This window comes from Megascapheus bottae, chromosome 4 (assembly GCF_031878675.1).
Source record: "Megascapheus bottae isolate mThoBot1 chromosome 4, mThoBot2.hap1, whole genome shotgun sequence".
NCBI classification, from domain to species: Eukaryota; Metazoa; Chordata; class Mammalia; order Rodentia; family Geomyidae; genus Megascapheus; species Megascapheus bottae.
In genome coordinates this window covers 28,382,361-28,406,235 of record NC_143512.1, presented here as the reverse complement: position 1 = coordinate 28,406,235, position 23,875 = coordinate 28,382,361, and the positions used below count along the sequence as shown (strand labels likewise).

The window sequence follows — 23,875 nt, the reverse complement described above, 5'->3', positions numbered from 1 at the left end:
CTTGTCACAGTTCCCTTTCAGAGCCTGAGTGTTATGCCTTAGAGTCAATGCTTTCAACATGTTTAGACAAGTCACAAGTTAAATAAGCAGTGGTATTTTATATTCTAGAAATGAAAAAGGGTAATCGAAATACGAATTATTTCATTCAATTCATTGATTCTTAACTAATGACAAGAAAAGTCAGTTAATGGTGGTTTATCTTGCACAAAGGATTAAAAAAAAATATATATATATATTGGCGTAGAATGGGGAATTTCAAAGAAAGCAACATTAAGAGAGATGCTGGCAGCCTTGCTGCACTGTCATGCAGAAAACTTGGTTGAAAATTGAATTGTGCTTCCCCTGACATGGGAGATCAGATATATCATAAAGCTGACAGCTGGCTGGCACACACACTTTCCTAAAAGAAAATCCTAACTGTATTCTCTCAGAGGGCAAAGGAATAGAATTAAGGACACTTGAAGGAAGCAGAATAGGGTGAGTGCAAATTATTCAAAATATGAAGAAAAACCATTTCTTACTTAATTTTAGCCTTCTCCTCTTAAACACTTAAAAAATTCCTCATAAGCCGTTAGAACTGTCACATCTTCAGTATCTTCAGAAGGCTTTGGCCAATACCTACAAAAATGTTCCTATAAAATAATCTGACCAAGCCTTATCACTATCACATTGATGAGATAGCATTAGTTGTCTTACACTGGCAATTAAAGTTCAGTCATTAAGTTATAACATAGGGTACCTAAAAATATTATTAACAAGATGTTCCACAGGGTATAGGCACATACTAGTATGGCACCTAGAAAAATGTCTTATTTTCACTGAAAATTAATCACTTCTAAAGAAATGAAGCTCAGAGGTGAGGCATAGTTGTACCTTGGGAAACAAGCAATGCTGTTCAATCTGATCATTTCCTGTCTAGTTGCCAATTGCCCACATTGTTTAAGACCATCTTTCCACTGTTCTGGGAAATCTCGCTGAAAATAAATGCCTAGATTCTGTAATTTGGTATTCATGCCACAATTTTAATATTGTCTTATACATTATTTAAAAATCTTTTTCTTCATATCTGAAGATAATCAAAGTAACCGAAAATATTGCTAAAATGCTGTACTGTGATACATGTCTCAAAAAGAGATTTGGGGGAACAAATCATATTGAAACAATAGCAGAAAGGAAGGTAAAACAGTATGTTTTCCTTTTATTCAGAGTGGGAAATCTTTTCTCCACCTTGGACCATTTTGATATTTATAACATAATTTTGGAGCCATACAAAAATGTCAATACAGGCAGAGAGCCAAAGGCAGCTAGTGGAAAGCATACAGGTCTATTCCGTCATGTACCATGTGCTGTCCTTGTTCAGCCTGTAAGCTGGTCATCCTCATTTCTGCTAGATATCCCCTTAGGGTATAATGAGGGAAGAAGAGATAAACTCTAGTCAGTGGTAAAGGGTAAAACACATGAAAAAGCATTCACTAGGTATGCAAGTATACATACATATATGAAGCAGAATACGTTAAATTCAAGAGAGAATTCAAATGATGTAATTCCTTAGAAAGGTGAACTCAACAAAATAAGCATGGGGAAACACCTAGTTGAAGGGCAGAGGTGGGGTCATGCAAAGGGGGACTAGATGAATGAAGAGAGGATGGGAGAGGAATGCAATTGTAAAATTCAATGCATATTCTACAAAATTAAGAAAACTGAGGGCAGAGGTAAGGTTGAGAAGGATGGAGGAGAATGAAGTAAGGGGTAGCATCCATCAAGAGGCGTTGTATTCATTTGTTGAATGGCAACTCCTTTGTGAAACTACTTCAAGGTAATAAAAATGTAATTCAAATAATAAAATATTGATCTAAAAATCCAAACAAATAGAGAGGGTTGAAATTAATGTAATGACCTGATATCCTTGACAGGTATGTGGGAAAAAATACAATCAGGTAAAGGTTTGGCCAAGAAACAATCTCTCCTTTCCACCTTTTGTGTAAGTAATAACTATATTTCCTATCTACACTTAAATATCTGAAAATGGATAAAAATAAGTAAATAAAGTTCTGTGATTAAAAAAGAGAATTAACTATCTAGAAAACTAGGAAAGGCACTGTGGGTATTGGTGCCCCAAGGAAAAATCTTCCATATTCTGGCCTTCAGTTGACTTCAAGCATATTAATGATTCCCTATCTATTCACTCCAAAGCAAACTGTGCCAGTAAAATCAGTGGCATCTAAATAGAATTTTTATACAGCATTTTTGTTTTCTATTTTCTAGTATGAATTTAAAACCAAAGACCCACTAAATAGAAGAAGGGGGAAAAAATCACACGAGACCTGGCTAAAACAAAAATGTACCTCAACCAAAACAGAACAAATCAATTAAAAGAACATGCACTTTTTTTTTCATCAAGTTAGAAGGAGTCAGGACAAGAAATAATTGCAAGAGAGTTTAGGAATTTGGCCTCGTGATAGACAGCTTGCCTAGCATGCACAAAGACTCAAGTTTGATTCCTTGATACCACATATACAGAAAAAGCCGGAAGTGGTAGAACACTAGCCTTGAGAAAGCCCAAGGATAGTGTTCAGGCTCAAGTTCAAGCCCCAGGACTGGAGGAAAAAAAAGATGAGAAGGGAACTCCAACAATGGTATAATCCACAAAATATTCTTCCCCAACAGATATTGTAAAGCTAGACAAATTCACAAACATTTTCAGTATAGGAAATGACCACATGAACATAAAATTTAAGACTTTTAATTTGAAAAACTGCTAACTTTTAGCAGTAAGACTGTTGCATTGTGGCTCACATAGCTATGAGTGTCTATATGTAAAAAATTGGAGAAACCACAAATAATCTAGTAATATACTTCAAGTTCTTAGAGAAGGAAAAAAAAGCCAATACACAAAGTAGAAGACTAAAAGAAATGATTTAATATTGTGGTAGAAATTAATGGAGACTAAAGGCACAAGGCAAAAACATTTATGTGACAAAAAGTTCTTTATTTGAAAAAATTAACAAATATTGATCAAAATTCATTTTACAGGGTTACAGGCATGGCTCAGGTGGTAGAGCACCTGTCAAAGAACATCAAGTGTCCATGAGTTCAAATTCTAGTCTTGGACACACACAAAAATGCATTGTGCTCATAACCTAACTTATGGAATTGTACAACTCTTTGTACAACTATTTAAAAATAATGAACAATACCAAACGCTTAGCCATCCCAAAGAAAGAGGAAGCAGACCTAAATTAATAAAACTAGATGTGAGAAACAGGGTATCACAATAGATACCCATGAAATTTTGATTAGTGAATACATACATTTTTATATGCCAATAAAAAGATAAATCTACAAGAAATGGTTAAATTTCTAGATGCATATAATGTACCAAAATTGAACCAAGAAATATAAACCACAAAAACCGACCTATAAGGAGCAAGAGAAGTAATGTACCCATTACCTGATGAATGTAAATGTAACCTCTCTATACACTATCCTGACAATAAAATTCAATAATAAATAAAGAAGCAATGGAACTGAAGTGATGATGAAGTATCCCAACAAAGAAAGGCACAGGACCATATGGATTCAGTGATAAATTTTAGCAAACCTTTAACTAAGAGTTAAGTGAAATCTTCCTCAAATTGTTATACAAATGGAATCAATCTATCTGTCAAAAAAAATCACTGAACAAAATGTGGCTTACATTCACAATGAATAATGGGGAGTATTATTTTGCCATAAAGAAGAATGAAATCCTATCACTTATAAGAAAATGGATGGAACTGAAGATGACCACCTAAGTTAATTAATCCAGACCGAGAAAAAAATATTTCATATTCTCTCCCACATGCAGAATGTATAAGAACAAAACGAATGAAATAAGTTTAAAATAAAGATTGTGTAGGAATGGGTAAGGAGAGGTTGGTGTGGGGATAAGTATGTATATATTATACCCATGAATGGAAATAGAATAGTATTTATTAAAATTGTTTAAAAGAGAGACTGGGGATTAGAAAGTAACAGGGGGTAAGTTTAAATAAAGTACATTTAGGTATATAATAGAAATATCACAACAAAACCAATTTGTACAATAGACATATGTGACTAAAAATTGAATTACCACAGGTACCAGTGGATCATGCCTATAATCCTTGATATTCAGGAGGCTGAGAACTGAGAATGGTGATTCAAAGGCACCTTGAGCAGGAAAGTCTTACCTCCAATTAACCACCAGAAAGTAGTTAAACTGTGGCTGAAAGTGGTAGAGGACTAGTCTTGAGCAAAAACCTCAAGGATAGCAGCTACGCCCTGAGTTCAAGCCATAGCACTGGTACAAGAACAAAAACAAAACAAAACAACTTCCTCAAACTGATGAACATATACAAAAACCCCTAAGATCAGGACCAAGACTACCCCTTGACCCACCCTTGTTGTTTGGTTTTGGTTTTCTCCTCCACTTTTATACAACACCATACTTGAAGTTTTAAGTCTTTAAAGAAGAAGGGAAAAAATGATTCAGAGAGTTAGATCCATCTACAAATGTTTCAAAAATAATGAAGTAAAATAAAAACAGAAACCCGGGTTGGAGATATGACTTAGTGTTAGAATGCTTGTCTACCATTTACAAAGCCTTGAGTTTGATTCCTCAGCACCACATAAACAAACAAAAAAGAAGCTCAGGAATAGCACCCAGCCCTTAGGTTCAAGCCCCGGGACTGGTAAAAACAAACAAACAAAAAACAAACAAAGAAAACAAAAACAAAAAAAAAACAGAAATAGATATATGAAAATACAGAAGAATGAAGCTGGACTCCACATTTAATGCATATTAAACATTAAAATATATTCAATACAACATATTCCATACAATATATTCAAAATATATTCAATTCAAACACCTTTGAATTCCTCAGTAGCTCTTATTATAAGAGTCCTGAAGTGAAACCTTGAAAATTGCTGGGGGACATAAATGTGACAGGCTCAGAAAGATAATGATCAAATAAAGTTAATCAAAATAATGAGCACATATATCTAGGATACTATACAAACAACTTACTCTAAATTATTTCCTCCCTTTTCTGAGGGAAAGCAAGAATACCCCCTAAATTAAATATACACATGCATGAATATGTGTGCATATATACATATGTGTATACACACATAGAAAGGGATTAATATACATACTTGACAGTTCAATAGTGAACACATTTGGTGAGCTGAGGTTTCTTTATTTAAAAAAAAGGCAAGATGGATAAAGAATTGTCAGGAAACACTGAAGCATGCTGTAGTAGTTGCTGTGCTACAAAACCTTAAGACCTTATCAGTATACTGTTCCTCAGAAACTGTTCCAATCACTGTGTTCAAATTTGACACACTCCAAACTGTTAAATTATATGTCCCTGCCCCCAGTAAGAAATCAGCCAGAAACTCACGTGTGGTAGAATGGGGCTGACTGCTACAAACAGTATAACTTTCTCAGTCTGTCCTGTAACTAATGGACACAGTAATGGAAACACTTCCTTTTAAGAAAAAAAGAATAACCTAAATTATTTCCTTTCAAATTTAACTATGATTTCCAATAACAAATACATTTTATATACTGAATATACCTACCTGAAATACAAATACAGGCTACTCAATAAATCAGTGAGCATAACTTGTCATTGGAAATGCACTGAACACCTTGACCTATATATTATCTCATTTAAAACAACGAGAAGTGCTACAAAGCTGCAAGTTTGGTCTTTTGATCCAGTAAGAGAAGCAAATGGCTAATATCCAAATGACGATGTATTAACATCACTTAACAATTTTAAGATTGGTGGAATTTATTCAGTTAAAACTTCCGTTGTCTTGCTTGAGTTTGGCTTTTCTTTTTTTGGGGGGGGGGTGGTGAAGATGGGTGGATCTGATATACATAGCCCATACTGGCCTTGAATTTGCTATCCTGCCTCAGCTTCCAATGTGCTAGAATTGTAGGTAATATCATATCTGGCTTCTGTTTTACTTCTTGGCCTCCTGAATGCAGAAATTTAGGCAGCAGTTTGTGTTTAACCACTTACATTTAAAAAAAAAATCAGTTGTTTAACTAATGTTTTTGTTCTTTAATGGTTGTTTGAACAGATCCTTTTTTATTTTTTAACTGTTCTTCTGGCTAACAAAACCACATTATAAAACATAAACAGTTTAAGAACATATGCCTCAAATGTTAATGTCAGACAGTGAAGATTGTACTTTTCTTGAGGATAGCAGGGATTGGGGATAGACAATAAAATTAAAAAGTTGAAATCAGATAGAATTGTAAATATGACAGTCATTGATTATGTTTATTAGCATATAATATATTGAGTATTCTGGTGACATGGAATTCCTCTAAGGAATGATGGAAAACAATTTCCCCTATTCTCACAGAAAATTTCTTAGAATTGAGCAGGAATGATATTCTCATTCCCCTCTCCTTCGTTTGTTGTTTTCCACAGTTGTGAAGTATATACTGAAGCCTGGAGATACCTTACTCCTAACTCCTTTCACCCTGTTTTCCTCCCAAAATCTTTTCTAGGGGAACCCTTATAAACTGAATGCTTATGATTCCAGCCAACACTCACTACGTGTGCATTTTATATAACTTTCACAAATGTTCATAGAAGACATCATTACTGATCCTACTTTTTTTTTCAAAACACATCTATTTATGAAATCAGTTGAGGTTGCCTTACATACTTCAAAAAAATGGGGTTTCCCATGTATTTGTCAAAAATCTTATTTACAAGTTTAGAGAATCTTCCAATGAGTATTTTAGAAAAACATTTAGCATACTGTACTACCATAATAAAATGAATTTCCTAAGAATTGCTCAAGTATCCAGTGAAATTAAAAGATAAAGTATAATTTTCTTCAGTCATGCTTAGAAAATCAAATGTGTTTACTTGCTTGTTGAGTTTTTGCCAGTCTAATCTTTCCAGCCTTAGTGATTAACTTCTCGGTGCTTCTTTTCTTTTCCCAAGGCTGGTTAAGTTTGGCTTGCCTATCCACCAAAATCTTCTGCCAGTATCTCTGTTCATGATCACTAGGAAAGGACTTCAAATTTCCAGTTATGCGTCTTTTTAATTTCAGTATGTGTATTCACTACTGCTTGAGCATCCTCAAGAGTTTTAAATCTGGCATGGTATTCTATATCTCCTTCTAGCAGGTCAACATAAACAACTTCTGAGATTGTGTCCAAGGTATCCTGTACACCACTTACAACTTAAAATATGTGTAAAGACCTTTAAGCTCTTTATAGCTCATGAAAACTAATCTCCAAAGAACCTACAGAAATCCTCTGGTTTGTCAGTAGATCAGATCAACAGGAACACGCTGATCCTATTTTATGAGGAGAAAACACTGAAAGTCAAAAGGAAACATTTCTAATACACAATTAGTGTAAGTTCTGACTCAAATGGAAGACTCTGACTTTAGATGAAGTTACAGACCTTATTTTAAAATAATGACCTTGATTAAAAGGCAAAACTAGTTGGAGGTCAGTGGCTGTTTTCTGTAATCTAACTACTTGGAAAATGAAGAATGAAATCAGACCTGTCAGTTGGCACAAGAAGTTTATGAGACCCCAATCTCAACCAATTGCATGCGACTGTAGCTCAGCTATGTGGGAGGTAGAAATCAGGGGATTAAGGGTTCCAACAAAAACTTTCATATGTCATTGCAATAGAAATTTTAGTTGTGATGTAAGTGCCTGTCATCTCAATTATCATGCGAAACTATTAAAAGGAAGGTGGAGTTCCAAGATGGCCCAGGTAAAAAGTATAACACTTGTCTCAAAAATCACCACAACATGCTCATGCCTATAATCGTAGCTATTCAGGATGCTCACATCTGAGGATCACAGTTCAAGGCCAGCCTAGGCAGGAAGTCCATGACACTTGTATCTTTGATTAACCACTAAAAAGCCAGAGTTGGAACTGCACATGATAAACCATACAGGATTCTAGGCAATCACTCACCATCAGACTAAAGGATACCCTAGAGGCTGGGTGCAGGAGCCAGCCGGCAGCAAAATGGGATTCATGAAATAGGAGGCAGGGACTAGGAAAAAATATGAGAGAGACAAACAGATGGGGTTCGGGAGGGCTACAGCCTGAATCAGCAGCCACAACTTAAGAAGACTGTAGCCCAAGACTGTAGCCCAGTTTATTTCAAGTTCTGACCTTAAATACACTTCTTTAAGCTAGGGAACTGCCAGGGGCTACATTTGTACAAGCAGTGTCAAGTCTCAAATAGGTTAAATAAGAAGTGATTGACATAGCCCAAAATCATGATAAGAGCTACTTCCTTGTGTACACAACTGTGTGGGTCCAAGGTCACTGACCCCAGTGGGTCCCAAACAGCTGGGAATGTGGCTTAGTGATAGAGTGTTTGCCTAGCTTGCATGAACCCTTGAGTTCGATTCCTTAGTACCACATACACAGAAAAAGCCAGAAATAGTGCTGAGGCTCAAGTGGTAGAGCTCTAGACTTGAGCATAAAGAGGCTTTAGGACAGAGCCCAGGCCCTGGATTCAAGGCCCAGGACTTACCAAAAATAAAATTAAAATAATAAAGGACACCCTTAGGGGAGAGACACAGAGGTATAACTTTTCTGAACATACAATATACTATTTACCTACACAAACTTCAGCAAATGGAAATTTTTTTTTTTGTGGTTATTGGTGGTGGTGATAGTGGTGGTGTTTGTTTTTGCTGTGGATTTTTTCTTTTAGGGGGAAAGAGCAGCCCAAAAACGGATGGAGAAAGCGTGAACAAATGTAGTTATGCTATTCAGTATACATTATGTGGAAAATGACCTATGTAATTTGTGGACAGGAATGGGAGGAGAAACGGAAGAAAACAAAGGAAGGGTAATATTGTACCAAAAAAGAAATGTACTCATTACCTGACTTATGAAATGGTAACCTCTCTGAATAACACTTTAAAAACAATAAAATTATTTTTTAAAAAGCCAGAGTCGAGGTATGGTTTGTGTGGTAAAGTGCTAGCCTTGTTCAGAATATAAGCCCCAGGACTCACACTCATACACATACACAAATAGTATCAGTAAAAGAAGAACTGGAGATTAAGACTCAAACTATAGAGAACCTGCCTAGGAAACACAAAGCAAACCTACTATCAAAACAAGTAGATAGCCTCCACTACAGCTTTGATTTGTCTGAAATTTTTATATACTATCACATTTAATCTAGTAGCTACATAAAGATATTGCCATTTTACAGATAAACTGTGGTTAAGAGCATTTAAGTAAACTCTTCAAGATCATAATTATGTAAATGTTTGAGCACATATCCATCCAGGATCAATGCTGAATTCAGTGGTTAACATTAAACAGTATTATATAATTAATCTAAGTGTCAAGTGTCCCTTTTAGCTTTTCTTTTTCTCTTTGTGCCTGTCCTGGGGCTTGAATTCAGGGCATTGATATGACTCTTGAGCTTTTGTGCTCAAAGCTAACACTCATCAGTTGAACCACAGCTCCACTTCTGACTTTTCCGAAGTTCACTGGAGATAAGTCTCAAGGATTTTTCTCTGTAGGATCACTTCAAACCTCAGCCTGTAATAGCAAGGATTACAGATGTGAGTCATTCATACCTGTTGAGTCATCCACACCTGGTTGATATTAGATCTTTTTGTATGAGATATACATGATTGTAGGGATGGCCTGAAAATTTGCCCTTAGTATGTATTGGAACAAAACCCTTACGTGGCTCTTGTGTTGGCTTCTACAAAGTAAATAATAAAACAGTTACTTGAACATTATTCCTGTAAGCTGTTGTGTTGTCAATGAGTACTAATGAGAGAGTACTTTTTGATCCAAGAAGCAAAGAAATGCCCCGCTTTACAAGGTCTGTTTTCTATAAGCCCACTGTAATACTTAGGAAGAGAGAGTAGGAACCCGGAGTGAGGCCTGGTGGTAGAGTGCTTGCCTAGTAAGCATGAAGCTCTAGGTTGGATTGCTTGGTACCATATACACAGAAAAAGTTGGAAGTAGTGCTGTGGCTCAAATGGTAGAGTGGTGACCAGACCTTGAGTGCAAAAAAATAAGACACCAGGATAAAGACAAACATTCCAGGAAGTCATGCTAGTTAAATATATAAAGGGAAGCCCAATGCATGCTTGAAGTAGTTTTGCTTGATTTCAGACTCCTTATTCAGTGCTCTCTAGAACATGCAAGTTAGTAATTTGCCCAAGATCTTACATACATAAACACATACAGACACATATACATACACACACAATAAGGTGAATGAAAGATGCGCAGATGAAGATATACACTTCATGCAAAGCCAATTCTTCATCCTCTAAAGAATTAAAAGAAATTTGTCACAGGGAGTGTCTTTGGAAAAGGAAACAATCACTTGGCTATGTCATAGGATAAACAAACTCTCTTCCTCAAGAAGTTACACTCAGATATTGGAGTGAATAGAGGCTGGTATGTAGCTCATAGTTGTTCAGCCCTGCAGGGCTGTCACCCAATAGTGGAAAAGAAGCCTTTTCCTAATCAGAAAAGTGGCATTGGTTCTGTAACAACACGTCCACAAGTTAAGAATTCTCTAGACAGGAATTCTTCAATTCACACAAGGTGCTACTTGGGCTAGCTGGAATTTAAGAGGACAGAAAGGGGAGACAGGAAGCTAATATCTCATTACATGCCCCTTCATATTTTCTGAATTTAGCACCAGGTTTTGGCCAAATTTTGGTAAGATAACTTAATGATAACACATTTGAGAAGCATAACATGTGTAACATGACCCACTGTCATTTCTTCCATAAGTTATAACAATGTAAGTTTTAAAATATATAATTGCTATACTTTTTATTTGTCTGTGTAGAAGTGCTAACACACTAATAAAACTGAACAGTATGCAAGACCCAAAAGATTATTTTATAGAAGCAAATTTATTGATATGGAAAAATTGATGGTATAAATGGAAAGGAAAGCAGATCACAAGAAAAAAAATGTAGAATACTAAATCATTTTTATTTAAAAATATACAGATCTAAGAACATACAGAAAAAATAAATAGGAATTCTAAGAGGGATTCTGGAAAATTTATAGTATTTTTCCTTATAGTATTCTTAATTATATCTGTAACAAATGGGTATTTTACAAAAAGATAAACGCCAAGTCCGTCCTCCACCCATCATGATTAAACACATACATCATTGTGAAAATCCTAACATCTAGCCAAAGGTTCCCAGCTAATGTACTATTTTCAACATGCCCACACTCTACAATCTACAATTTGTTATGAACTTTCTACCTGGCTTTATTATTAGTCTTTTCCATCCTACATATCCAGAGTGACTTAACCACTATTCTCTTTTCTCACACCTGTATCTCTGAATGAAACACTCTTTCCTCTGTCCCACTACCCAAATTCTATGGATTCTTTTAGGTCCATCATTTATTAGGATCTTTTTCATCAAATTTTTCCTCATCTGCCTTCCTGGAAGCACAATATCTTTTCTCTTGTGTTTCATGTTTAGTGATGTTTGTAAATTGGCCCTTAGGTTAAAACTATTTGTGTATATAACTTTATCTCCCTTACTAAACTGAAAGTCTAGTCACTCTAATTTAGAAGGTATTTTCCTATCTATCATATGCATATAAACCATTTATATGCATAAATTCACTTAACTTTTATAATAGTTCTGTGGATCCATTTTACATATAAAATAAGCTTCCAAAGATTCTGTGAATTAGATCTTAGATAAATTTCCCTTCACACATACTTAGTGGTTGAATTATAAGGAGTATAGAAATTTAGTTAAAATTATGGCATTAAAGCCAGAAATGGTGTTATACGTCAGTGCTTCTACACTTTAGCTACTTGAGAGGCAAAGCAGGAGTACTACAGTTAGATGCCAGTTTGGGCAAAAGAGAACCTCTCGCCCTTTACCTCTTCATAATAAGAAATAAACCAGATACTGATGGTACACGCTTGTAAGGAGGATCATGGTGTGAAAATGGACCTAAACAATACATCTGATATGAAAAGTAGCAGCCCATATGAAAAATAACAAAAGCAAAAAAGGGCTGGGAATGTGGTTCAAGTGGTAGACTATCTGGCTAACAAGTAGAAGGCAATGAGTTGAAACCCCAGTTATCATTATCACAGAAATAAATTAGTCTTTGGAGTTGGATCCACACTGGTTCAAATCACAAGTGTGATAAGCTATTAATGACTACGTGTAATGTAAGACAATGTGCAAACTTAACTTTGCCTTAATTTTCTTATCTGCAAGAAGAAGTTAGAGTGAAGATTCACAGTTACACTGCAGTCAGTCCACTCTTTACAGGATACTTGCTTTTTTCACCAGCACATCATCATTGATTGCAAGGCCAAAGTAAGTAACAGTAAGCAAACATTCACTTATTTATCTGATAAGTACAAATACTCCTTGATGGATAAATAGTATTTTTTTTTCTTTTGCCAGTCCTGCGGCTTGAACTCAGGACCTTAGCACTGTCCTTAGTCTTTCTCAAGGCTAGAGCTCTGCCACTTGAGCTACCACACCACTTCTGGCTTTTTTTAGTGTATGTTGTACTGAGAATTGAACCGGGTCTTTATTCTTGCTAGGCAAGCACTCTATCACTAGGCCAAAGTCCTGGCCTAATAAGTAGTATTTTGGTAATAATCATTCATCTAGTAGTTGTTTCTTGAGCTTCCCCTACTAGCCACAGTGCTAGATATTGGGTATATTAGCTGTGACAAATATCTAAAAACATCTCAAGGTGCCTAGTTAATGATATAGGTAGTGCCTCAGTCTCATAAGAATGTCTTAAAGGAGAAAGGATTTATTTGAGCTTGAATATCAGAGTGAAGTTCAGTCTACGGTACTTGATCTCATGACCTTGGACATAGCACCTTGTTAAGAGGAGCATATGGTGGAGGAGTTTCTTAACTTGATGTGGAGTATAGGAAAGGCAGGAGTTGGGGAGGGAGGGAAGACTAGGTATAATCTCCAAAGATACAACTCCAGTAACTTACCTTTTCAAGCTAGACTACATCTCCTAAAGTTTCTATCACCTCTTAAAACAGTATTGTACACAATGATATGTGACACAAAGAAAAACACCCTTGAGGTCTTTCCATGTGATATGCAGAAGTAAATACATCTTGTGTAGTTAAGTCAAGGCAAAGTAATCAAATATACATCAGTATTTTAAGCTACTTGTAGATGGACAATTGTATCTTTTTGTAAAAGGAGATAGTCTTTAGAAGTAAGTTCTGTAGTTGCTGGTATTATGCTCAGGTACATATAGTATGGATATTTGAGTTAATATTATTGTTATGCTCAGGTATATATAGTATGGATATATAATATGGATATTTAAGATTACTAAAATAGTTAATTCAAAATTTTATAGCTGACATGTGAAAATTATCTATGTTAATGAACATATTCATTAATTCCCTTCATCTCATGTTTTACCACACATTGACTTCAAAATATAATGGACTACTTACTCCATTTTGTCTGAGCAAAAAGAATGTTTATGTTGTGTTTATGTGTAAGAGGAAGTGCAAAGCACAGTCCCTAGATTCAAATATTAGTTAGACCACTTAAGAGTATAATGTGTGACAAATCAGAGTCGACGAATTTCAGTATAAAAGCAAAAAGATTTTTCCTTTATAAGTAAGCATTAAGTAAAATTATGCAAGTTGCTTCATATACAGTGGATCTTGTGGTTTGTATTAATGGTTGGCTTATACAATTGAATGGGAAAATTATAAATCAAGAGCATTTTTTTAAAAAAAAAACTACTGCCTCAAAACTATTTACTATATGCCAATAACATATAATCTTTCTAAAATAAGATAAAACCTTTTCAACTGAAGAAATAATGGAAAGGAATGCCATCTGATTTGATAACATAGCAATATTTCAATGGAGAAATTATATTTTCAAATGATGTCCTAAATGTTTTCTTTGCTCTTAAAAGGCACTTGACTAAGCTGTAATATATTACATTTTTATTACGGTAGATTAATCCTGAGAACTGTTTGTGTAAAGGGCTGTTTCAAAAAAAAAAAAAAAACCCTCAAATCAGAACAGAAAAAGATGATTACTGAAATATAAGGTGCTAAGTGAAAACTACTTCCCTGGAAAAACAGCTTTACTCAAGAAAAAGTAAGTTGCCACGTTCACTACACCCTGTACCAAATCTTCGAATAAGTACCTTTCCTCACATCATTCGTCAGAAGCAACGTCTCTTTATAACTATTCTGGCTAAGTCACATCTCCACCCAAATTCCCCACCATCCTTCATGAGTAGGAAAGCCTGGAGCCAAGCAAGATCATTCCTTTGTGAAAGTACACCTGATGAAAAGTATCAGCCTCTGCTGTTCATAAGAGCCAGGGGAAAGGCGCCCATTCTCCCCACTCTATTAAAACTGCAATGTAAGGTGAAGCTACAGTCATTCTAACTATTCCCCTGGCCCCGGGTTTTTTTTTTTCAAAGGTGTGGTCTTCCACCGAAGGCCTGACTCGGAGGCATCGCACTCCCCAAAACTACTTCAAATACGCCAGAGGAGAAAAATGAGAGAGGGGAAAGGGGGGTTGGGGGGAGAAGAAGAGGGAGAGAGATTTCAAGATCGGAGGGTGACCGAATCCGGTCACTAGGAAGGACGTGTGCGTCGGTGGAGAGAAATGAACTAAGCTCAACTGCGGTGCACGGTGTGGAACCCCGAGAGTGAACCGCAAGTGGGAGGCCGTGGGTTCCAAGGGAGAGGACGGGAAGATGGCAGCCCCCGGGCCTTGGCCAACCACCGCGGGGTGGGAGGGAGCTCGGGGACGGAGGAGGACCGGCAGTTCAGTCCTTTCCCGCTCGCCTCTCCGTCCAGTCAAGATGCTGTCTGTAATCAGCACCTACTGGCCCGAAATGCACTAGGTCCGGAAGACAATCCGCAAGGAAAAAAAAAAAAAAGAAAGAAAGAAAAAGGGGAGGAAAAATACCACTTACCAGCAACTCACTTCCGACGTGGGCCCAGCGGGAGCCTCCCACGCCGGCCAGAGCCAAGCCGGGACACCACAGCCGCCCCAAACCAGCCGTCCAGACCACCTTGGCGACGGCTTCCAGAGCGTCACTGACAACGACCCGGAAATGATCCGATCACTTCCGGAACTGCCCAGCGCGCGCGGCGGGAAATGATTTCCCGGAGCCCGGATTAGTGGGGAAGCCAGGGTTGCCGCGGCAGTCCCCAACCCAGTCGCCGCCTCCACCGCCGCCGCCGCCGCCACCCGAGGGAAGCAGCCGGGACAGGTGCAGCGGGGAAGGTAAAGCGCTTCAGCTCGGAAGACATAAGTGTATAGCCCGACTCTGGGGGTGTTTCTCACCCCACCTTCCGGACGTTCCTCCGAAGTTTGCGCCGCCCCCGGGAGCTGAGGGTAGCGGGGCCGGGCTCCGGCGGCCACCGCCTCGGCTTGGTCCCTCTCTCCCGGCCGGGCGCGCTCGGTGCCTGGGCTGCGGCTCTGCACGCTGCCCTTTTCCGCCTCGGGGCGTAGCGTTTGCCCCCGGCGTCCTCTCCCTCCGGGTCCTCGCACTCCTCCCCCACCCCCCGACCCCCGGGTCCTCACCCTCCATCCCCGGTCCTCGCTCCTACAACCCCGCCTCCCTCCCCCGCCCCACCGGCGCGGCCCTGCAGGCTCTAGGCCGCCCGCGTCTCTTGTTTCCATAGAACCCACTAGGACGCCTCACCCAGATCCACCGCCCCCCCCCCACCAATTCTTGGCTGCTTTCCATAATTCAGCGTCAGTGAAGGTGCCCGGCATCTCCGAGGCCTAAGTTCCTGTGACGAGGAAAATGGTATCGTTCTTCCTCTCCCCAGCCCCCATAAACTAAAAAGAAAAAAAATAAAAAAACATTGTAGAATAGCAATGAGCATACCTCCGCCGATACCGTAGGCCTTTACACCCAAACCTGACAGGTTTTCCCTAAAGGGAGGGTTCTGTGTCTATCAGCTACCTGAAGATTTCTTCCAATTCCTAAATCCCCGATTAAGTGTTTATAAAGTTTTTTTTTCTTTTAATACTCCATATCGATATATGGCCTCGGAGATAGATGAATTTCTAAGGCCTTCAGCTTTTTTTTTAAAAAAAAAAAACAAATGATTTGGCTTCTGCCTACCCCTCACTCTCCAAAAAAATGACCGAGGCATTGCGAGTGAAAATTTAAACCGAATTTACTATGTGTGTATGGGATGGGTTCTGCATCTTGTGGACTTTTTAAATTTGTGTTACCCTCTTCTGCCTCAGTTGCTAGATACATGGCACGTGTGTTTTGAAGGGAGCTTGTTTGACCTTTCTTACAGGTGTTCAGCTTGTTAGCTGATAGTTTGGAGTGGTTTTGTAAAAGAGCCAACAAGTGATTCTAAGTTGACTCGGGTATTCTTTTTTTAATGTGCTTATTTATAATGAGTGTTATGAACTGTAGGTTTCATTTTAGGCATCCACAGTTTCCACTGATGCTTCAAAACAGTGGTTTGTAAGGAACTTTATTTTGTTAAGGAGTATTTTCATTATTATATGTAGCTTGAGGATATTATTGTACGTGTCTTTTCACTGTTTAAAAATATTGAAAAAAATAAGAAAATTCTATGTAAGACCTACATTATAAAACCTGAGGAAATGAACAGATCCTCTTTCCCCAAAATATAGTGTTACACTTATTATTGATTACACTTAAAATTGATCCTACACTGATAGAAAACACTTGCTGTAAAATGTTTTCGGTACCAATTCATGCGTCATAAAATGATACTTATTGAAAGTAAAATATCTCAAACTTTTAAAATTATTAAGATTTCGTTTTTTAGCAAAACTGTTGAAATTAAAAGTACTGTATTTTGTTGTGGTAAGAAAATATGGATTGCTGTAGCAATTGACCCCAAACCTGTTTTGAGGGGAAAATTGTTTTTACATAAGAAACGGTGGAACTCCATGATTTATAAAAATGCACTAAAATTTTAAACATTGGTGGTGTTTTCTTAATTTAACATCAGTCTTTCTTACCTGTCTAATTACTCTTGTATATAATATGTGTAATAGGAATATTAGACTAAATTCTGAAATTTATGATTCATTTGGTAAAGTAGGTGTTTTACTGGTTAGATATTAAGACACTGCCAGCTGACTCCATCTGCTGCCCCTAAAGATTGAAACAAGTGCCTCACTCCTGAGCACACACTACCACTGATCTACATCCCTAGCCCTCTGCCTAAGTTTTTTAAATCCACCATATTTATCAGTGCTCTTTTGTATGAAGGCTAAATAGCATTGATGTTGTGAAGAAGGAAATGAACTTCTGTGTGTAGAACACAGTAGGTTTTGAATAAAAATCAGATCCTGCTTCTTCAACTTAGACTTGTGCTCCTCAAGGGAGTAATTCAGAGTTTCTAGGAAAACAAAGCAGGTTTGTAACTAATGGCTATTGTCTATCCATTTTTCCACCTGAAAACTCATCCTTCATGTCTAGTATGCTTCCTTAAGGACCGTTTATCCCTAAACTGCTATCTCTAGTCCAACTTGGGCCATATACTGAGTGGATAGGATATCCCCACAAGTTCCTCTTACTCCTCATCACAGAATGTAGTTAACCAGTTCTCCAACTCTTAACTGTACTGCTAAAGTCAAAGGGACTCATGACTACTCCTTTCTCAATGCCACTGAGGGACAAATACCTTTCAAGTCTTCATCACTGGAGATCTCCATTTATATCATATCTTTGAAGGATGGGACAGAAAATACACACTACATCTTTTTGAATAAATTTTGAAGACAATCTGTATGAAATTAAGCCAAAGGCCCAATTTGGTTTAAAGGTAAGACCAGAATTCCTTAACTGCACTTGAAGGCATGGTATTAAGAGCCAAACAGTATTTAACTCAAACACAGTTTGAGTACAGTGATGTGAGAGTACCTTTTACAAGATTGATTAAGCAGAGATTCAGTATTTGACCCTTTTCAGATTTAGTACATTTTTAATTTCCAAATGTTTTAAGTAAGAGGAATGTGTCAAGCTTTCAAACTCTTGTATTGAAGGCAATAGTAGGCTTGTATTCAAGGCTTGGTATCTGCTTTCTTTAATTCAGCTGATTTTCCATTTTCCATTTGTGATGAACACAAATGTTCATCATTTGGCATTAAAAATTTTACATAAGTTACAATATGGAATTATACAATATCTAAGTTTTGTTGTACATCATACTTACAAAACCTACGTGCTCATCGGAAGTGTTATATGTTGAAGAACTTGGAAGTTACTTTGATTTTTTTTCTAGTATTTCTCAGATTTTCTAAAATTATAATGCACTGATTGAAATTTGAAAATGATCATTAAATTTATAAAGGAGTTAAAAATAGTTCTCTGGGCCAGGAGTTTGGCCTAGTGGTAGAGTGCTTGCCTAGTATGCACGAAGACCCGGGTTCAATTCCTTGGTACCACATACATAGAAAAAAGCTGGAAGTGGTGCTGAGGTTCAAGTGGTAGAGTTCTAGCCTTGAGAAAAATCCAAGGACAGTGCTCAGGCCCTGAGCTTAAGCCCAGGACTGCCCCCCCCAAAAAAAATAGTTCTCAAGTATGTATATATAACTAGTTGTAGAAGAAATTCTGAATAGGAATAAGAATTACTTTTTTTTCTGCTGCGGTTTTGACTCAGGTGTTACACACATTTTCATCCTGTCTTCCAGGCTTAACTTCCCCCAAGGATCTCACTATGTAACCTATGCTGGTCTTTTAACTCAGGATCCTTCTGCCTCTATATCAGACGTTTATATTTTCATTTTGGCCTAGGTATTCTTAAACAGCATAGCATTCCTGACTCTACTTCTCTTTTGCTTGTTTCATCATACTCTAGCTGGATCCTATTCTTCAAACGTAATCCAGCTTATATTTAGCTAATTCAGAATACTCAAACATGTATACTAAGATACTCAAATGTTATAGGTTTGTATTTCTGACTGACACTAACTGCAAAGGAATTTTAGGCATTAGGGAGAGGCTTGAGTGGGAGATATTTTGGGAAAGTCCACTGCACAGAAACAGTTGTCTTATACGTGTAAATGCCAGCTCTGTTTGCAACTGTTACTTCCTTAGTTGTGTGTAATATAGTTTAAGGTGAGTAAAATATTTAAAAGTGCTATGAGATTAAAAATTACTACAAAAGCATATTAACTAGTAATGTATATAGTTTTAAATTTAACTGTCAAAAATAAATGCTCTTTCATTCTCTTTGTGTGTGTGGTGTGTGGATGTGGATGTTTAAGCAGCATGAGTTCTAAAAAGATTTGTTTTCCCAGAATTACCACTGTTAACATTACATTATGGCATATTGCTTTTCTTATATTAGCAGATTTCTAGAAGTTAGCTCTTGAAACACCATATTACTGCATATATTACATTTATAAAACTTGACCCTTTTAGTTGTTTTAAGAATTTGGGGGCTATTAATATGCATTAAGAAACATTTTATAGTATTGTATTTGAGTTTGTTGGCATTACCAGAATCTTACTGATAGTGTTCTTAATTCTGTAAGGTCAGAGAGAGCTCAAATTTTGAGTTTTAAAATCTACTCATGTGTGTTGCCATGTTTTCCATTAAACATGTCAGCTGTTTTGTGACTGTATAGATAAATTTATGGTCTAGGTCATTAGTGTGTTAAAGAGCATTACTGTATGTACTGTTAACTCTTTGAGTAGATAGATCATTTTACTAAAAACTAATTTTCTGTAGTCACTGGGATTCACGTGTGGCTTATAGCCTTTTTGTCTGAAAATTTTTTGTGAAGATGTGTCCTGTATTCTGATTAGTCTTTAAAACTTACCCATATTTTCATAATGTTTGAATTAAGACACTGTTTTTTGCTTACTTCCTGTTCCTCTTCATAATTAGTTTCAATTTCACAGTCATTTTCAAAGGAAAGAAATAGGCTTCAAAAGGTTTTTGTTATGTGTATCATATTCTATTTTCACCTTACTGTGGCATTTTGCTTTAAAGAAATTGCTGCTAAATTTATAGATTGTTTCCATCCTAACCTATTACAAAGACAATAAGTTTAAGATGAAAACCTTGCTCTATCCACTGACTCTAGTAAATCAAAATACTGAGTGATGAATACCACAAACGAAAATAAATAAAAATGTCATTTGGTTAGTGATAATTGCTTGATAAACATTGAAATTGAAAAAGTAGCTATTAATTTGACAGTAAGAACAGTGAGTTTTCTTAGTTACAGTATCCCATTTTATCTAATCTATTATATAGATGTTTACTTGTTTATTTGAAATAGAAGGAGAAAATGAGGGGAGGGTTTGGGGGAAGGGAAGTGGGGACAAAAGCATTAGAAGGGATATCAGTGTGTGACAAGTAATGTACCCTCTATCTGGCGAATATAACTAACCCCTCTATGCATTGAAGTAAAAAAAAATTATAAAAAATATTTTTAAAAAACTGAAATTTTTGCTATATTTTTATATAACATTTAATTTCAGGAAGTATAATGAAAGTAAAATGCTTTAAGTAAAATTTAATGGTATTGTTTCAGCAAATTTTTATTTTTAACATTTTGATTAGTAGTAATTTTGAGTGTATTATATTTTAGAATTGCCAAATAAGGTTTTGTGTTTTAAATATCTACTCTGTCTTCCATTCTTAGGCAGAATTTCTTGAAATGGGAAAGGTATATACCATGTTTAAAGTTCTTTCTCTGATCAAACTTAACTTTGAGAACTCTAAAAAGTGATTAGATACCAAATTATTACATATCTATTGAATTTAAACTATTTTTAGAACCTAGAAGTAACATTTTCTAAAAGAAAATTTGTTAAAAGATCTTTTTAAATCTCTTGAATTAATGAAAACAGCATTTTCTCTATAAAATTTTCCTGTATAATACAAGTAGAGCAGCTTTATGTGCTTATGTGTGTTCTGAATCAAGACTGATTCAGCTTATTTCTTGTAGCAGTACATTTTCTTAGTAAAATTTGTATAACCAAGGGTTTATTTGTTTTGGGTTTTTTTTGGACAGTTCTGGGGCTTTAACTCAGGGCTTTTTCTGTGTATATGGTACTGAGGAATTGAATCCAGGGCATCGTGCATGCTAGGCAAGTACTCTTATCACTAGGCCATGCTCTTGGCTACAAGTTCATATTGATAGGTATTTTCACTTAACTTATTTAACTCTCAAACTGGGTTTTTAAAAAAAAATGTATAATTAGTAACTGTTAAAGGTCTAATGACATTTACTGATATTTTACATGTATGATTAACTCGTAAGTACCATATCTTACTGTATGTATGCATTTCATTTAGACTGAGACCAAATCTTTATAATGTTTTGAAGAGTCCTTTGTGTCATTGAAGAGATTTATTTTTTAAAGATAGTTTGTGAGTTTTAGAATTTTAGAAGTTTGACATAGTGCATCTTTTGGCCACTTTTGGAGCCAATTTGTAAATATTAAAATTGAATAATTGAGGTCAAAATAACAGCTTTTTTTAAGGTTTAAAAATCCAGAATCTGCATTTTAATAACATTTCCAAGTGAACTGAAAATTTCAGCTTTTGTATTGAGTAAAAGGTTTGATGGAAATGGCTTTGATGTGGAACTCCACTGTGCTGCTTAATACATGACCTCCGGATTGATCTGCCCACACAGAGAGTGGAGGACTTCTACTGGCAACTCCTCAGATGTGTCAGAAAGCATTAATATAAACCTTCTTTACAAACGTGTAGATATGCTGAGCAAAGCATATTCAAGTAGCTCTCAAGGAGTTTCTCTTCTTAAAGGCAAAACATGAAGGATAGACAAGCAGTTATTTACCATAAGCTGATGTTCTTAGATATTTCAAATAAGGAAAAGAAAGTTCACTACTAACTTTGAATTATGCCTTACTGTGAGGCTTTCTTCAAAGTCTTTATATAGAATTCCAAGTTTAAGTAAATAGATGCATATTTATGTATGTACACAAACATATTAACAGGCATATAAACAGTTTTTGAAGGTTTTGTTCTAGAACCCCATCAGGACACCAAAATCTATGATGTTTGAATGTACATTCCTTTATGGATAATATTACCAGTTCCCTCTCTCCCAGTTACTTCCGCCTGTCTCTACCTACAAGTTGTGCAAATCATTTTCATCATAGTGTCTAATTCAGTTTTGTACAAAATATTTTTCATGTACAGTTGGCTGTATGTTTGAAAAGCTCTTAACAAAAACATTGCTCTTAACAAAAACATTGCAATGGATTGTGGTTTAAAAACAACTTGGAAGAACAGAATTAACCAGACCCTTTCTCAGTGGAGAGTTAGATGTGTCCTAGATATTGGAAATATACAGCTGTATTGTTAGGCTCTGTCCTGGTATACCAAGTTCAAATATACCCAGCAAAAAAAAAAATGAGGGCTGATGATGTGATTCAATTTTAGCTATCTTAACAAGCTTGAAATCCTGAATTCAAAAACTATCCCCCCCCCCCCAAAAAAGAAAAAAAATCCGGTGCTTTAAAAGTAAGGCTAGTATTAGGTTGATAAGTCTTGGAGGAGGATGCCAAGAATTATTTTAATAGTGTACTGGCAGGTAATATAGTAATACAAGCTCTTAATGTCTAGAAGAAAACTTCATTTCAGTTTCATTTCAGTCACATTCTGAGATCACTTTTTTTTCTTTGTTAGTCCTAGAACTTGAACTCGGAACCTGGCCACTGTCCTGGAGCTTTTGGGTTCAAGGCTAGCACTCTACCACTTGAGCCACAGCTCCACTTCTTAGGGTTTGGGGACATTTAGAGATAAGAATCTCACAGGCTTTCTTGCTTTTGACTTTAAATTGTCATCCTCAGATCTCAGACCTTTGAATAGCTAGAATCACTTACATTAGCTACGTGTCCCACAAAGATAACTTTTTAAAACTTCTTTTATGCAGTTAAGCTTTAATTGTTCAACTTGTTATATATTTAATTTAATCTCTATTTGAGACACAAAACTTAAGAAAAATAAGTCAACTTAGTACTGTAACATATGTTGTCTTTTACATGTGTTTATATGTTAGATGGAAGATGGTGCCCCAAAGCATATCATCCAAATGACAGGATTTAAGATGGAAGAAAAGGAGGCTCTAGGCAAATTGCTTTTAAAACTAGATTGCACTTTCATTAAGAGTGAGGTGAGTATTTAAACTTATCAAAATGTTCATTGTGTCTGAAAAGTAGAATTAAAGTACTGCTTTAAGAATGATGCAGTGTTACTTGATATTATAATGGTACCAAGTAAATGTCACCTTCATAGTATTTTTCATATGAATTTTTCTCTTTCAGAAATATAAAAATTGTACACATCTTATAGCTGAACGCCTGTGTAAGAGTGAAAAGTTTTTAGCAGCTTGTGCAGCAGGTAGGTAAACTACCTGAAAAATTCTTCATGTTAAATTTTAAAGAGAAAGTGTCAGTCCCTGGAACAGTAATGTAAATTTATTTTCTGGTTGGTTTTTGTTTGAAAAGGTGATACATTTTTGCTCTGAGTAAAATTTTATAGGACAAAAATAGAAATAATTCCCACTTTAATGGAAATTTGACATAAATGCGAAAAGTTTAAGCTGCTTTTGATGACTCAGCTGTTCTTATCATGTTCCTTTTCCTTCATCTTGTCATTGTAAGGAATCAGTGTACTTGCTTTCCTGCTGTTCCTATCCTTTGATATGAAGTAATAGTCATTCTTGTTTAGTTTTATAGTTTGCTAAATTTGTTAGGACTTGATCTTCTTTCTCTTTTGTCATCATTGATATTCCTATCTTTCTATTATGATTGACTTAGTAACACTTGTAATTATTTTAAAT

At 36.2% G+C, this 23,875-nt stretch overlaps 2 protein-coding genes across 4 annotated transcripts in view; one reads left to right on the top strand and one right to left on the bottom strand.

Annotated features, from left to right (window-relative positions):
- Positions 1-15,129, bottom strand: part of Kiaa0825 (KIAA0825 ortholog) — a 378,969-nt gene extending 363,840 nt beyond the window's left edge. The window contains exon 1 of the mRNA XM_090331617.1: positions 15,012-15,129. The gene's annotated coding sequence lies outside the window, so the exon portion shown is untranslated. The remainder of the gene's footprint in view (positions 1-15,011) is intronic.
- Slf1 (SMC5/6 complex localization factor 1) overlaps positions 14,989-23,875 on the top strand; it is a 66,826-nt gene continuing 57,939 nt past the window's right edge. The window contains exons 1-3 of one of the 3 annotated variants that reach the window (XM_090331614.1): positions 14,989-15,325; positions 23,093-23,206; positions 23,358-23,433. In XM_090331614.1, the coding sequence (XP_090187740.1) occupies positions 23,093-23,206; positions 23,358-23,433 (190 nt within the window). In that variant the 5' untranslated portion in view covers positions 14,989-15,325. Of the gene's footprint in view, positions 15,326-19,127; positions 19,164-23,092; positions 23,207-23,357; positions 23,434-23,875 lie in introns of those variants that run through there. The other 2 variants (XM_090331616.1, XM_090331615.1) reach the window with 2 other exon arrangements.